Source organism: Neopelma chrysocephalum, unplaced genomic scaffold (genome assembly GCF_003984885.1).
Source record: "Neopelma chrysocephalum unplaced genomic scaffold, ASM398488v2 Primary Assembly neopelma1_24, whole genome shotgun sequence".
NCBI lineage: Eukaryota > Metazoa > Chordata > Aves > Passeriformes > Pipridae > Neopelma > Neopelma chrysocephalum.
The window spans coordinates 30,662,999-30,677,870 of NW_020897693.1; the positions used below are offsets into that span (position 1 = coordinate 30,662,999).

General features: G+C 39.2%; 1 protein-coding gene across 8 annotated transcripts in view; it reads left to right on the plus strand.

The window, feature by feature from the left end:
• The window catches only part of NPAS3 (neuronal PAS domain protein 3), a 621,722-nt gene that overhangs the window by 299,837 nt on the left and 307,013 nt on the right, over positions 1-14,872 (plus strand). For all 8 annotated transcript variants that reach the window (XM_027670455.1, XM_027670463.1, XM_027670480.1 and 5 more), the window contains one exon: positions 14,299-14,381. In XM_027670455.1, coding sequence (XP_027526256.1) covers positions 14,299-14,381 — 83 coding nt within the window. The remainder of the gene's footprint in view (positions 1-14,298; positions 14,382-14,872) is intronic.

The following is a 14,872-nucleotide window of genomic DNA, read 5'->3' on the forward strand; positions in this document are numbered from 1 at the left end:
CAGGCCTCCCGATTGGAGGCCAGAGTAGACCAGTTATGGTGATCAATATGGCCAAGGCTGAGTTGTTGCTTCAGGGAGTCCTTGTATCTTTTCTTCGGGGCTCCTCTCTTGCGGCAGCCAGTGGCAAGTTCACCGTAAAGCAGGATCTTGGGGATCATCCTGGAGACGTGTCCTGCCCAACGCAGCTGTGTTCTCAGTAACATGGCCTCAATAGTTGTGACTGCTGCCTGTTCAAGAACAGATGTATTGGTCACATAATCTGAGCAGTGGATGTTTAGGATTGTGTGGAGGCAGCGTTGATGGAAGTGTTCTAAGAGTCGCAGGTGGTGGCGGTAGATGACCCATGATTCGGAGCCATATAAAAGAGTAGACAGCACTATGGCTCTGTAAACACTGATCTTGGTGCTGGAGCTGATAATAATGATAACAGAAAATGTGTTAACTTATTTCTAATTTATTTTCAAGCTCATTCATCATGAATTGTATGAATTCTTTTAACCTTAGCCAAGATTTAAAGACTATAACACTATTTCCAATAAAGATTTAACTATTCTTCTTACTAGTCATTGGGATTCCAAGAGATTCTGTTTCCTTAAAAACTATTGAAACAGACTCTTACAAATAGTAGTGCACTTTTATACATATATATTAAGAATCCAATCCAAAGTGCTGGTAGTGCTGGAAAGTCTTTTCTACAGGGGCTTTGGATCAACTTTTTTTTTTTTTTAATAAGTAAGCAGCAGTGCTTCTTTTGAAAACAAGCACTTCCATCTCCCACTTGTAATGACTTAAACCAGTATACTGAGGTATATTACCAGTTCCTCTGAAGACTGCTTCATTAGGACTTGGGGATTTCCAGTGTAGCTTATGCATGGTCACTTTTCAAACCTCAGCAATTCTGAAATACTATTTTAGTTCTTATAAAAGGACTTGCTGAAAATTTCTACTGAGAAATTGAGAACCAGTTGCAGTAGATCTTTAAAAACTTGTTGTGGTTCTATTATGCCTTGTCTTGGTGTGCTGGTTTAAAGGTAAACTGGCAGGAGAAATGGACCCAATTCAAAAGAGATTATAAGTCGGAGTTACAACTTAATAAAATAATAAAATAAATACAATTATACAGACAGACAATTGGTTTTAACCCACAAAACCCAGATGTATAACCCAGCACCCTGGGGCATGAAGAGAATGATGTTCATTGGCCCCCGGTGCTGAGCCCCATGTGGTCCCCCTGAGTCCAAAAGTAAAAGGAGAGGGAAAACCTGTTGGTAAGAGTGGTGATCGCAGTTTGGTCAAGAGTGGTGGTTGGAGTCCGGTTGAGGTTCTGGTTCTGGTCCTCCTCTGAATCCGAGGAGCGTGCCCAAGATTATACACACTCAGGTTCGAGTGGGAATGCCCAGTACCTCTGCCAGGGCAGGGAGTTCAACAATGGGTGATTGTGAGTCGTGAAATATTTTTGGAATCCTTGGTGGCCCATTAGCAGACATGACCCCTCAAGCTGGGTGTGGAGGTGCTAATGACTCCCTGGAGGGGAGTTATCACACCTGAGTCATTGGTGTGAGGATAGGAACATCCTCCTATCTCACAGGCTTTTTAACACCCAGCTTATAGCCTGAGGGGTCAGGTGTGCTCTGGGCAGCTGCTGCAAATGGTCTATTGTTAACAGTTCCTGGGAAATGACATATGTAGATGTAGATGTACAATACACAGTTTGGATTACACCCACACAATAAGAACTGGTCCCGGCTGCTCTAACTAGGACACTTGGTAATCTCCTTAAATTTTTTCAGTTATCTTTTTAAGTCAACAACTTCTCAATAGTTGCATTTTCTTACAGTCTCAGTTATGAACAGAGAGAAGCAGCAGCTGGAAGACAAGTAAAAATAATTGACTAGTGGCACAGTTGGTTCTTACCAGAATCCTCAGTTAATTACACAGTTCAGTTTTGGCAGATGATAGATATTTCTTCCCTGAAAATGTGGATTGATTGCAGACTTGTACCCAGTTTCATTTATGAATCTTCATTAAATCTTTTTCTTACTATATCACAAAAGGGAAAAAAGGCATCTACAGACAAATCTGCCACCTACATGTATCAGTCATAAACCAAAATCTGTAAAAGTAGTAAAGCCCTAAAGTCACCTTAGAACCAGAAACAATTTTAAACAGTTGTACAGTTGGTATGTCACATGCTTTGGTAAGTATAATGATGCATTAGTCAGTAAATTAGTCCAGCTATATCATAGCTGGATTTTATATTCCAGCAGTGAATGTGGCTCCTACATTTGCCAGTAGCAATGTTTGACATATTTTTGGAGTTTTAGCATTCATTTAACATAAGGGAATCAGTTCTGTTTCAGTGTCATTCTTATCTGGGTGAGTGTTGGGGAAGGGGTTCTTTTACTTGACCTGTGATAGTACAACAGGAAAAAGTTCTAGAAAACCTACAACTGCTTATGTCATGAGGCGCGGGGCTTTCTTTCTCATTTGCTACCACACAGTGTTCTGCAGCCCTTGTAGTGAATTTAAATGACTTCCATCAAATGTGAAATTGTCTTATTTTTGGTATATGATGTTGAGTGTTAAACATATTACCTATTTCAGTAACATCTAAATCTGTTAATTTCTAAAACTACATTCCACTTGCTGTCAGAAGAGGTTAAATGTATTTCTTACGAAATTTCTTATATGGGTGATTGTAGCCATATAGCAAATGTGCAGACACTTAGCAGCGATAGCATAAACCTCACAGCATACAGTATCTTAGCCTATTAACAATGGAGTATTGAAATCTTCAAGTACCATGGATGTATCAATAAAAGTGTAATGAGAAGCTAATAGAAAGTATGCTTATTAAGTGTTTTCCTTATTCATTTACTTTTTTGTTACCACAGATGAAATAAGCATTTTTTTTGTCTGTCAGGAGTAGCATTTTACCACTGAGCACTGAAAAAAGTTAAGTTTGTCCTTAAAACAATGCAGTGAGCCCACCAAAATAGTGGGAGTAGTATGGAAGAAAAAAAAGGCTATGCAAGATAGCAGCCCTCTGTACTGAAGAGTCTAGTTAAGGGAAGCTGGATATGCTGCAGTGTTAGTGAAAACAGGGAAGGATGTGAATTACAGTTTGCCAATTTCAAACATGCCACTGTCTAAAATGTGAAAAGGCAATTGTGTTGGCTCTAAGGAGGAGCAGCTTGCCTGTTTTGTTCACAGAATATTCTGAAATAACATTTTATTTAACAATTATTTAACAATTCATTTAACAATTTAAGATAACAAAAGAAGGGGAGGCATAACAAAGCACGATTTCTTCTTCTACATTATACCTTGCTTCATGTATATCGAACAGCTTTTGGTCCCCTTGACATACTAGTGGCATATGAAAGCCCTGTGGATGGATGGAGCGTTAGATTGGAAGTAATAAGGTTGTGCCTGACTTACCTCCGCATTTGTAGCAGATGTTACAAATGTCATAACATGAACCTTTGGGATCAGACTGGAAAAAAAAAAAGCAAGACGACAGATGTAGGCCTCTTAGTTTTACCAGCAAGTATAGTCTGACACTACATAACACTGTTCTGACTTGATGTTAATACTCTGTCCTCCTCCTGAGAACAGAATCAGTGACACTAGCCTTTTCTGTAGCACTGGAGTTGGAAAGGGGTGACAGCAGTTTTCTTTTCAGAGAAATTTTAATACTAGTTTAAAAATAAGACAATAGAACTATTACTCCAGTAAGTGTCTTATTGTTATATCTGAATAAGTAATCCATAACCATCATTTATTTCTTCATGCAGTCATACAGTTTGTGTGTTTTTCTGCTGGTAGAGCCAAATCTTTGAGTGGATATTTATCTGAAGGACTGATGAATTCCTAGGTTTTTAAGCCTGCAGTTCACCCTACCTTTCTATGTCCCTCTCCCTTGCCATCTCTCTCTACTTTGTCTCTCTCTCTTCCATACTTCTGTAGACTTTTCCCCTATCTCTTTACAGTAATTAGATTTCTTGAGAAGCTCCTAGAATCATAGAATCAACCAGGTTGAAAAAGACCTCCAAGATCATCAAGTCCAACCCTTGATCCAACACTGCTGTGGTTACTAGACCATGGCACCAAGTGCCACATGCAGTCTCATCTTAAAACCCTCCAGGGGTGGTGAATCCACCACCTCCCTGGACAGCCCATTCCAATGTCTGATTACTCTCTCCATAAAGAATTTCTTCCTAATATTCAACCTAAACCTCCCCTGGCAGAGCTTAAGACTGTGCCCTCTTGTCCTACTGCTGGTTGCCTGGGAGAAGAGACTGACCCCCACCTGGCTACAAGCTCTTTTCAGATAGTTGTAGAGCACGATGAGGTCTCCCCCGAGCCTCCTCTTCTCCAGGCTAAATACTCCCTCAGCCACTCCTCATAGGACCTGTGCTTGAGTCCCTTCACCAGCCTTGTTGCTCTTCTCTGGACCTGCTCCAGCACCTCAATATCCTTCCTGAACTGAGGGGCCCAGAACTGGACACGGTACTCAAGGTGTGGCCTCACCAGCACTGAGTACAGGGGAAGAATCACTTCGCTGGTCCTGCTGGCCACACTGTTCCAGGCCAAGATGCCATTGGCCTTCTTGGCCACCTGGGCACACTGCTGGCTCATGTTCAGCTTCCTGTCAATCCAAACTCCCAGGTCCCTTTCTACCTGGCTGCTCTCCAGCCACCTGTCCCCAGCCTGTAGCGCTGCAGGGGGTTGTTGTGGCCCAAGTGCAAGACCCGGCACTTGGCCTTGTTGAACCTAATCCCACTGGAATCAGACCATCTCTCCAGCTTGTCCAGGTCCCTCTGCAGAGCCCTCCTGCCTTCCAGCAGATCAACACTCCCCCCCAGCTTGGTGTCATCTTCAGATTTACTAATAGTACACTCAATCCCCTCATCCAGATCATCAATAACGATATTGAATAGAACTGGGCCCAACGCTGATCCCTGGGCGACACCACTAGTGATCGGCCGCCAACTGGATGCAACTGTCTCATTTTAATTTTTTTTCTTCTCCTGCTGTTGATTTTAGTTGAAAATATCTGTTCTTTACTTCCTGCATTGTCCTCTACATCATGCAGACTATATGAAGTTACTCAATCCTTTTTCTATCTCTCAGCCAATGCTCCTGTATTTCATGGGAGAGGAATAAAATTAATGCAGGAATATGGGCCCTTGTATTTTTTTCCCTGTGCTTCAATTTAAAGCAGTGGTGATTCTTTCTGCCACATCACTCCCTCAGGTGCTTCCATTCTTGAACTGGAGACTTAGCCCTCTCCCTGAAGAATTTCATTGTCAGGGAGAAGAGTGGGGGTTGTCCCATGAAGAATTTTAATCACCCTGTCTGTAACCCTTTTGAAGGAGGCACAATAGTTCCTATAGTAACTACTACAGTGTGGGAGAAAGGCCAGTGCTCCCACTCCCAGGACAGATGGAGAACTCTCTTTGCTTAGATGACTGGAAATTCTTGCATAGCAAAGACTTCATCCTTTACAGTGAACAGAAAAAAACCTCTGAAATAAAGTCTTAAGATATACAAATAAGTGCTAATTAAGAAACAGTGCTAGTTACCAAGCAGAGAACATAAAATATACTTATTTCATTCTTGGAATTTCTAATTTTAAGAAGTTCAGGAAAAAAAAAAGACATTTAGGACCAAAGTAACCTTGTCTCCTCCTCCCACCCACTCTACCTCCATCCCCTAAAGAACAAATACTGTGGGAAGAAGCAGACCTATAAACCAGACAAAAATGATTGGGAAAGGAAAAGGAAGAGGCTCTTAAAATTCAGTTAACATGTGATAAAATACTTTCTGCTTTTTAGACAACATTTTAATTTGATAGCTTTTAAGTTATTGAAATTAAAAAAGCTATTAAAAAAGTTTAAAAGTATTAAGCAACTTGAATTTGAAAAGCAGTTTTGCTAGAAATTCTTTTAATTCCTGGAACTTTTGATAAAGCATCGTAGATGAACTACTGGAAAGAATAAAACACACCTGTAGTTGTATTACGTAACATTTTTGTTCATTAACCAATACATTATTGATAACTGCTTGGTTATTCTATGGAAAGTTTTGGATTACTTTCTCAATCCTGGATTCCCCAGTAATGCATACATGCTCTTTGCCAGTGGATGGCAAAGATGGACATCTAGAATAATAAGCATTCTTGTACACAAAAATATAGATTTGAAATGCTATTGTTAGCTTTGTAAGTTGATTATCATATATTACATTATGCATCTTACACGTAGTCCTTTGTGACAAATTTGTTCTGATACTTGATGGCTGTGATACTTCATTGGTAATGGCACAGCATTAATGACTCCCATAGCTTTACTAAACCAAGATAAAATACCTTTCCACATATGTTGCAGCTCTATCTGAGATTTTTATCTTCTTCCCATCTGTGAAGGTCAATAAGAGACCTAAATTTTGGATCATGTGATGGCTTGTGGTGAGGTAACTCGTGACATCATTTAATTTCTTTGGATACCCTTTCCAAATCGGAGGGCAACCTCTCTGCTTACATCATGCTGCTTTTCTCTTATTATCTCACTTTAGATCAAGATCTGAATATACATCTTGTATACCTTATGTCCTCCACTTGTGTGTTGGGCAGAGGAGTTCACTCTTTCTGGAGATTTCTTTCAAAAGTTAGACTCAATCTTAAATGGGACAGAAAAGAACAATCAATAGCTAAAAAAATATTCATCACAAGGTATAAAATATGGAGTAAAGTAATTTTTTTTCCAAAAGATTCTATGGACGCTAGCATGCAGAAATACTGGTCTTTCTTATGGCATGTAATGTGATTATACTTTGTCCTTCACTGAGATTACATCATCTGTTGTTCAGTTTAGCCCCTCAGTCAGTGTCTCTGTCTTTAAGAAAACACAACTTTCAAGCATTTCCAAATTACTTGTTATGTGTCATAGGAAAGCCCCAAGGTTTTAAGATGACATCTCACCTCTCCTGTAAAGCCACCTTGATTGCCACATTCATCTGCATTTTCTTCCATGAAAATTTGAAATTTTTCCTAGAAATAACAAAAGATACATTTTCATGTAGAATCTGCTTTACACCCAGACAAATGTAGTAGAAATTGTCATGGCTAGGCTTCACGAATGAAGATTTGGGAAGGGCTCTACCCACATTTGTTGCAAGCGCGTTGGTGGCTAAAAAGACCAATATGAGATAGGCATGTCTGGTTGCAAAAGACACAGCAGAAAGACTCCTTAGATGGTATATTCTGCAAGGCTCGATTCTTTCTGTGTTGTCTTTTCTCCTCAAGGGTGATCCTGCGTGCTTTCTCAAAAGCATCAGCAGCATTATAGATGGTGTGTCTCCAGACCTCCCGATTGGAGGCCAGAGTAGACCAGTTATGTTGATCAATATGCCCGAGGCTGAGATGTTGTTTCAGGGAGTCCTTGTATCTTTTCTTCGGGGCTCCTCTCTTGCGGCAGCCAGTGGCAAGTTCACCATAAAGCAGGATGTTAGGGAGGCGGTGGTCCTTCATCCTGGAGACGTGTCCTGCCCAACGCAGCTGTGTTCTCAGTAACATGGCCTCAATAGTTGTGACTGCTGCCTGTTCAAGAACAGATGTATTGGTCACATAATCTGAGCAGTGGATGTTTAGGATTGTGTGGAGGCAGCGTTGATGGAAGTGTTCTAAGAGTCGCAGGTGGTGGCGGTAGATGACCCATGATTCGGAGCCATATAAAAGAGTAGACAGCACTATGGCTCTGTAAACACTGATCTTTGTACTTTTCTTCAAGTGTTTATTTCACCAAACTCTTTTATGAAGCTTTCCGAAGGCACTATATGCCTTTGCTAACCTGTTGTCTATCTCTCCGTCAATCTCACCATCCAAGGAGATGAGGCTACCTAGGTAATTAAACTGCTGGACTGATTTGAGTTCTGATTGGCCAATGGTGATGTTGGATGATGTGGGACTTCCTGAGGTGCAGGTTGATGGAGGACTTCTGTCTTTTTTAAACTGACTTCCAGCCCAAAGAGCTCAGCAGCGTCTGCAAAGCAGGATGTTAAATGCTGCAGGGCTGCTTCTGTGTGGGCAACAAGGGCAGCATCATCAGCATAAAGCAGCTCCCGGACAAGGTGGTTTAAGGTCTTGGTGTGGGCCTTCAGTCGCCTTAGGTTGAATAGGCTTCCATCAGTACGATATCGAATGTAGATACCATCCTGATCATCGAGGTCTGCCGTGGCCCTTTGGAGCATCATGCTGAAAAAGACTGTGAAAAGGGTAGGAGCGAGAATGCAGCCTTTATTAGAAAGGGCTCAGAAAGTGTGTTACCATATCTGACTTGGCCATGCTTATCCTCCTGGAGTGAGATGATCATTTTAAGGAACTTGGGGGGACAACCTAAACGTTCCAAAATCTGCCAAAGACCTTTTCTGCTCACAGTATCGAAAGCCTTGGTGAGATCGACAAAGGTTACATAAAGACCTTTGTTCTGTTCCCTACACTTCTCTTGCAGTTGTCTGAGAACAAATACCATGTCTGTGGTGCTCCTGTTGGCTCTGAAACCACACTGACTTTCAGGTAGAATTTCTTCTGCTGTAGCGGGTATTAGTCTGTTCAAGAGTATTCTTGCCAGGATTTTGCCAGCAATGGAGAGCAGAGTAATGCCTTGGTAATTTGAGCAATCTGATTTAATTCCTTTCTTCTTATACAAAGTGATGATGACTGCGTCATGAAGGTCTGATGGTAATTCGCCTAGTTCCCAACAGCGCACCACAAACTCGTGAAATTTGGTATGGAGTGCAAGGCCCCCATGTTTCCAGACTTCGGGTGGAATTCCATCAACCCCAGCTGCCTTGCCGTTTTTCACCTGCTGTATGGCCTTGAGGGTTTCTCCTAAAGTGGGGGCAGTATCCAATTCATACTTTACCGGTTGTTGTGTGATGGACTGAATTGCTGAGTCTTGGACTACACGGTTGGTACTGAAAAGAGTCTGAAAGTGTTCAGACCATTGATTAAGAAAGGAGGTTTTATCTGTTAGAAGCATTTGACCATCAGCACTGAGTACAGGGCTTTGGACCTGGTATGTGGGCCCGTATGCTGTTTTCAGGGCCTCATAGAATCCTTTGTGATCACCCGTATCTGCGCATAGTTGAGTTTTTGCAGCTAGATCGATCCACCACTTGTTCTGAATGTCCCAGAGTTTCTGTTGGAGCTTGCTGCGTGCAAGACGAAAGGCTATTTTTCTTGCGTGACAGGATGGCAGTGCAAGGTGTGCTTGGTGAGCAGTTCTCTTCTTCCTCAACAAATCCTGGATTTCTTGATTGTAGTAGAAATTGTATTGTCATTTCTATAGCTCTTTTTTCTACTCTGGAATAAAAAAATGTTACATTTTGGAAAAGAATGCCTAAAAGATTACAGCCACACTCATGCTGTGAACTGCTTTGTGCATACAGTCACCTGAGACATTTCAGAAAACTCTACTTCTTATGCTGTCTTATCTGAATCTATCATGTATTTTGTTGATACCTATGGGGAGAAATATTATCCAACCCTTTGTGAAGCTTCTATGAAATTAGCCTGATATGGTTACATGTTTTGTGAATAGAGCTGATAGTTTTCTTTTTGGTGGGTGTTTATAATGTTCATATTTATGTAGATCGGAGACCCCTGGTGGCCTAGTGGTTAGTGTGCAGGACTTTCACTGCTGCGACCACGGGTTCGATTCCCCGGTCTCCTGGCCTGATGGAGGTCGTTAGCCCTGTGAGGCCATCCATCTATGAGAAGGACACTCTAAACAAACCTACGTCCTGAGGACCTCACTGCCATTGTCCAAGCTTGCCTGGCCCCGGCAGATGAACCTTAGGATTAAAGGGTGGGCTCAGTTCAGCGCAGGCTGTGTCTCACCTAAAAAATCCATTGCGCAGGCTGGAAAGGTAAAAAGACCTTTCCCCAAATCTTCGTTCGCGAAGATGGGCCATTATTATTATTATATTATTTATGTAGATCTACTCAGGCTTTGCTAATTAAAGTATGACTTTATTGGCAGTCATAATTAGAGCTCTTCCAGATGAGCTCCATTTTTTTTATAATTCTTCAGATAGCAGATTGTCTAGAAGGTTGTAGCAGGATTGGCCCTATGTCCACCTCTGCTCCCAAGCATACAAAAAGTGGTATTTAGAAAAATCAACAAAATGAAATACAAAAAATAAGGATTTGGAGGCTAATTGAGAAAAATCCTTTAGGAGTAAATAATGGTTAAGGGAAATCAATTAAAAAGTTTGATATAATTTTTAGAACTAGTTTTAGAATTGTTATTAAAGCAACATAATTTAAAAACTCTTGGTTTGAATTTTCCCAAACTTTCCACAGAAACCAGTTCATGTTAAGGGGTGGCATATAAAGTCCCACAAAAGTATTTTAGGCAGAACTGATTACTGTGCTCATGTTCTGTGCTTTCACTCCTAGTGATCAAGGAATACTGCTTCTGTTTAATTACAATTTTGTCTTCACTAGAAGAAAGTCACAGTGAATATGAGTCTTTGGTCTGTGCTCCCATACATTAGAACTGAGTTTAAGAGGAAATCCTCTCTCTTCAGGATGCATAGAAATCTTTGTTAGGCAGCCTACATTTTTCTTTTTCCATAGTTTCCTACTCTTTGTAGCACAATTGCCAGTGCTCTTGAGGTTGCATTAAGCGTGTTTAGACTGCCCCCAAGATACACTGAAAAGGATGTTGTTCTTCCTTCACCTCATACTTAGCCAAATGAGTCATTGAGGGAGGAAATTTAAAGAGGAATTAATAAGCAGTTAGAATTTTTTCCTTGTTAATAACTTGTTATGGAACAATCATATGCTAGGAACAGACATGTCAGCCTGGATAGTAAAAGTCATAGTCCAATGCCATGGAAAGTAAAACAGTTTAGAAAACAGATTCCTCTGCTCTAGCACTACAAAGTGCAAGTGTGAAAACAATCTTCCTATCTTCTTGTCACGATTACAGTCAATATTTAATACAAATATTGGTTTGGGCAATTTTTTGATCAACCACCACAATTGTGCATTAAAACCTAAAGCATTGTCAACTAAACGTAGGCTGCATGTGACTGCATGTGAAATATGACTGCATATGAAATTCAAAGATGTTTGTTCACACTACTAAAACAGGAGAAGGTTGGAAGAAGAATTTAACTTGGGTTTGGAACCTGTTTCCTTTATGACTCCTTTTGCAGTTTGGTACACATGCTTAACTTTCTCCACATCCTAATTTCCCCTGCTTGCTGTTAATGGAAAGAAGAAATTTCTTTCATGAATTCACTGTGTCGTTTCTGTAGAAAGTCTGCATTTAAAAGGTAATCCACATTTTTAAAAAATATGTGCATCCAGATCTTTAGGTCTGTGAAGGTCTGATTTATCGATGTTGTGATATAAATCTTAAATCTCTTGCTTTCCAAGTTTTCTGTGAGCAGCTGAGCTCTGGCTGCTGATGGTTCCATCCACAGGATGAGAGATTTAGATGAATGGATGTGGCTTGTGTGGTAGAAGCCAGTTCAGTATTTATAGTTTATGCTCTGAAATTTTAGAGTAAAATAACATTGGTCCTGCTTTTTAATCCAGCTGTTTCAGTCTATGTCTTCCTTTCGTCTATTGTCATGCCAAAAATTCATTCAGTACAAATAAAGGTCTTTATGCTGTGACTGGACTGTGAGATTGCCATGTTTCTGAAAGGTATCAATGCAATATGCATTTGTATACCCAAAATAGCATATTTTTTCTGCTGCAAATACGTATCAAGAAATCTTGAAAGCACAAGTAAGTAAAATAATGAGGCAATGAATTCAGAAGATCAAATAATTTGTTTCCCTTGTTCTATATTTATCTCAATATTCTTGTCTTATTCCTCAAAATATGAAGAATGATAGTTATGGAAATGCATGAAGTAAAGTGCATATTTAACATCTATTCAGTTATCAAAAAAGAGTTGCAGCATGGCTACCAGAAATGTAATGGTTTTCTGTGCAATGTATTTATGCTAGTTGTAAAATTAGGAACTGTCATTGAAACCCCACACCACCTGACTAAGTGCAAGACACATAAATCCAAGAGTTCTACTGGTGTAAAAATGTCAGTGAACTGAATGGCATGAAAAGTACCACGTGATATTCGTCTATGTGCGTACCAGCCACTAGGATGCGGTCATCGATAGAGGATTTAATTGACAAATTTTAAAGCTAAGATCTGACTCTCTTTTGATTTCTAGTTAACTCAATGACCTTAAAGTATTTTCATCTGAGATGTAGAACTGAGTGTCCCAAGTATGAAAAACCAATGACTTACCTGTAAGTGTCATTTGAGGTTAAAGATACAAATGTTGTAAGGAGTGTTGCACTGACTTCATGCACTTTATTCAAATTATGATACTTATACGCTAAAAAACCTGCAAGTGACATCATAGAACTGGATTCAATATGTAATGGATACACTTTCAAATGGTAGAGGATTGTAAAGGAAGGATATGGGCAGGAAACAGAAAATTAATTGAAAGGTAAATTCCAAATGGCAATGTGTTCAGACAATGTGCAGAAAATATAACACAGTCTAGATGGAAGAATGAAAGGACCTAAAGGATTTCAGGGAGGTTTTGCAGGTTTTCAGGGTGGTTTGTTGGTTTTTTTTTTTTGCTTTTTGCAATGCTCTTATGGAGACTACTATAAAGCAATGCCTAGCAAGCAAAAAGTGTTAATTTCCTTTTGGTTTCTGATAGATTATAAATTAAATAACCATACAAAGCATTGTGCTGACTGACAGTAATTAATGGCAATGCTGAAAATTCTTACATTGCTATATATTTTGTTTAGTCCTACAGCTGAAGCTAAAGTTTCTCTGAGAAATATCAGCTTGAAGAAGACTTTTCTCCTAAGGTGTTAGTGTCTGTGTCCTTGAATATGAGAAAAGAGGAGGACTTAGAAAATACTGTCTCTACAGCAGTCACCATTTGTAATTATGAGCTATTGCCTTAATCTATTAGCTATGAAGCCACCTGTTTGCCCAGTATAAATAGCTTAGAATTTCCTGCAAGGAAATTACATGAAACATCAATAAGGAATGATATTACATTTTTAGGTCAATATGACTATCATTACTTGGCATTTATCATTTCCTACTGATATCACGTTTGGCAGCCAGTATCATAGAAGACTAAGAAATTGTTGCTCTGTATTTTGTTTTCATTGGTGTTAAATTAGCCTGTTCAGTAATGACAGTCATTCATTCTGCTTGTTTTAGTGGATCCTTGGTATTTCATTTTTCTTATCATACATTGTAAAGACAGCAATACATAAAGATGGACTAGTGCTATGATGGTTTCAGAGGTGTTAGACAATCAGGGTCTTTGGATGTAAATGTTTTAAAAGGGTTCAGAATGAACTTTGCCTCTTCTCTCTGCTGCAGATATGCCTGTTTTTGTCACTAAGACAGGAAAGGAAAGTTCCTGCAGCCCTGTGCTGTCTTTTCTGTGCTCTAGCTTTCTCTGATCGTGAGGCAAAGATAGCCTAGACTTAAGAAAAAAACTCATCTTGCAACAGATGCCTACTCTTGTTTATACTCAGACTTGATTGCTGGCTTTGTGTTCTTGGCATAGAGAGTTTAATGGAATATTAGTTTTGTGATCTCTCAGCCTTTTTTGTAGTCCCTGATGTCTTTAAAGTGTAACTGCCTATTGCTCACTTTATACTTTTAAACTACATAATTTAAATGTAGAAGCTGAAGTTTCAAGTACCTGTTTCAGCAAAAAACATGGATACCTGGGATAGTAAAATACTTCCCTATGCTAAGAACTTTGAATAGATGTGTTTGCAAATGTTGGCTTTTTAATGTTGTGTTTATTTCATTTCAGTTTCAAATAAGATAAATAACATGTTCTCATCTCTTCATAATTCATGAGTAATATTTAGTTCTTGTCCCCACATTTCAAAACATTTACATTATATGTAGCCTCTTTTTCAGTAGCATTTTTCACTAAATTCTGTGTGCTTTCATCAAACCTACAGGGACTTGGAATATATTTGAACAAACGATTAAATTCCAGATTTTTTTTACATTTATATATTTTTTAAAAAAAGTTATTTTTTCCTTCAAATTTTAGTCTGAAATTAGATACTAATTTTATATGCTATGTAGAAGGCAAATTTGAAATTAACACTGATGTATAAAATGAAAAACATTCAAATAGTTAATGTCAGTGATCAGAATGCATGAGAAATGAATGTACAGACCTTGCAACATAACTGTTTTTTATTCAGTTATAGGTGCCCAGCGCAGGAGAAGTCCCAGTGCCCTTGCCATTGAAGTATTTGAATCACATTTGGGAAGTCATATTTTACAGGTAAAAAAATGGCTTTTCCAAGAAAAATTGAAATAACTACCTAGTCATATTGCTGCCAATAATTTGAATAGTATTGTTATCAGCACTTATATTAATGAGATTTTTTTTATGCTCATATTTCTCCTATTTAGAAAGTCTGTCATTGGGAGAATGTTAATGAGAGGGAGGGCAAGTGTTATTTTAGGTGAATCACCATATTTTGCTGTTTAGAATTGTCCAGTTGGTGTTTGTTCGCAGAATGCCTTTATGTTTTGTGTGTATGTGTGTAAAAGGTAGTATTTTGTGTTGGTGATTTGATTTGTCTTACGTGTCATGTATCAATTTAGGGTTGGGTTTTTTTCCCCCACTTTGTTTTATGAGCACTGCTTTCTTCCATGATATTCCAGTTGTCACAATTATATATCACAAATTTGGAGCAATCTGCAAAGAATAAAAAAAGAACAGCAGCATGACTCTTAGGTCTCCTTAACTATGAGATAAAAGCTAATCTG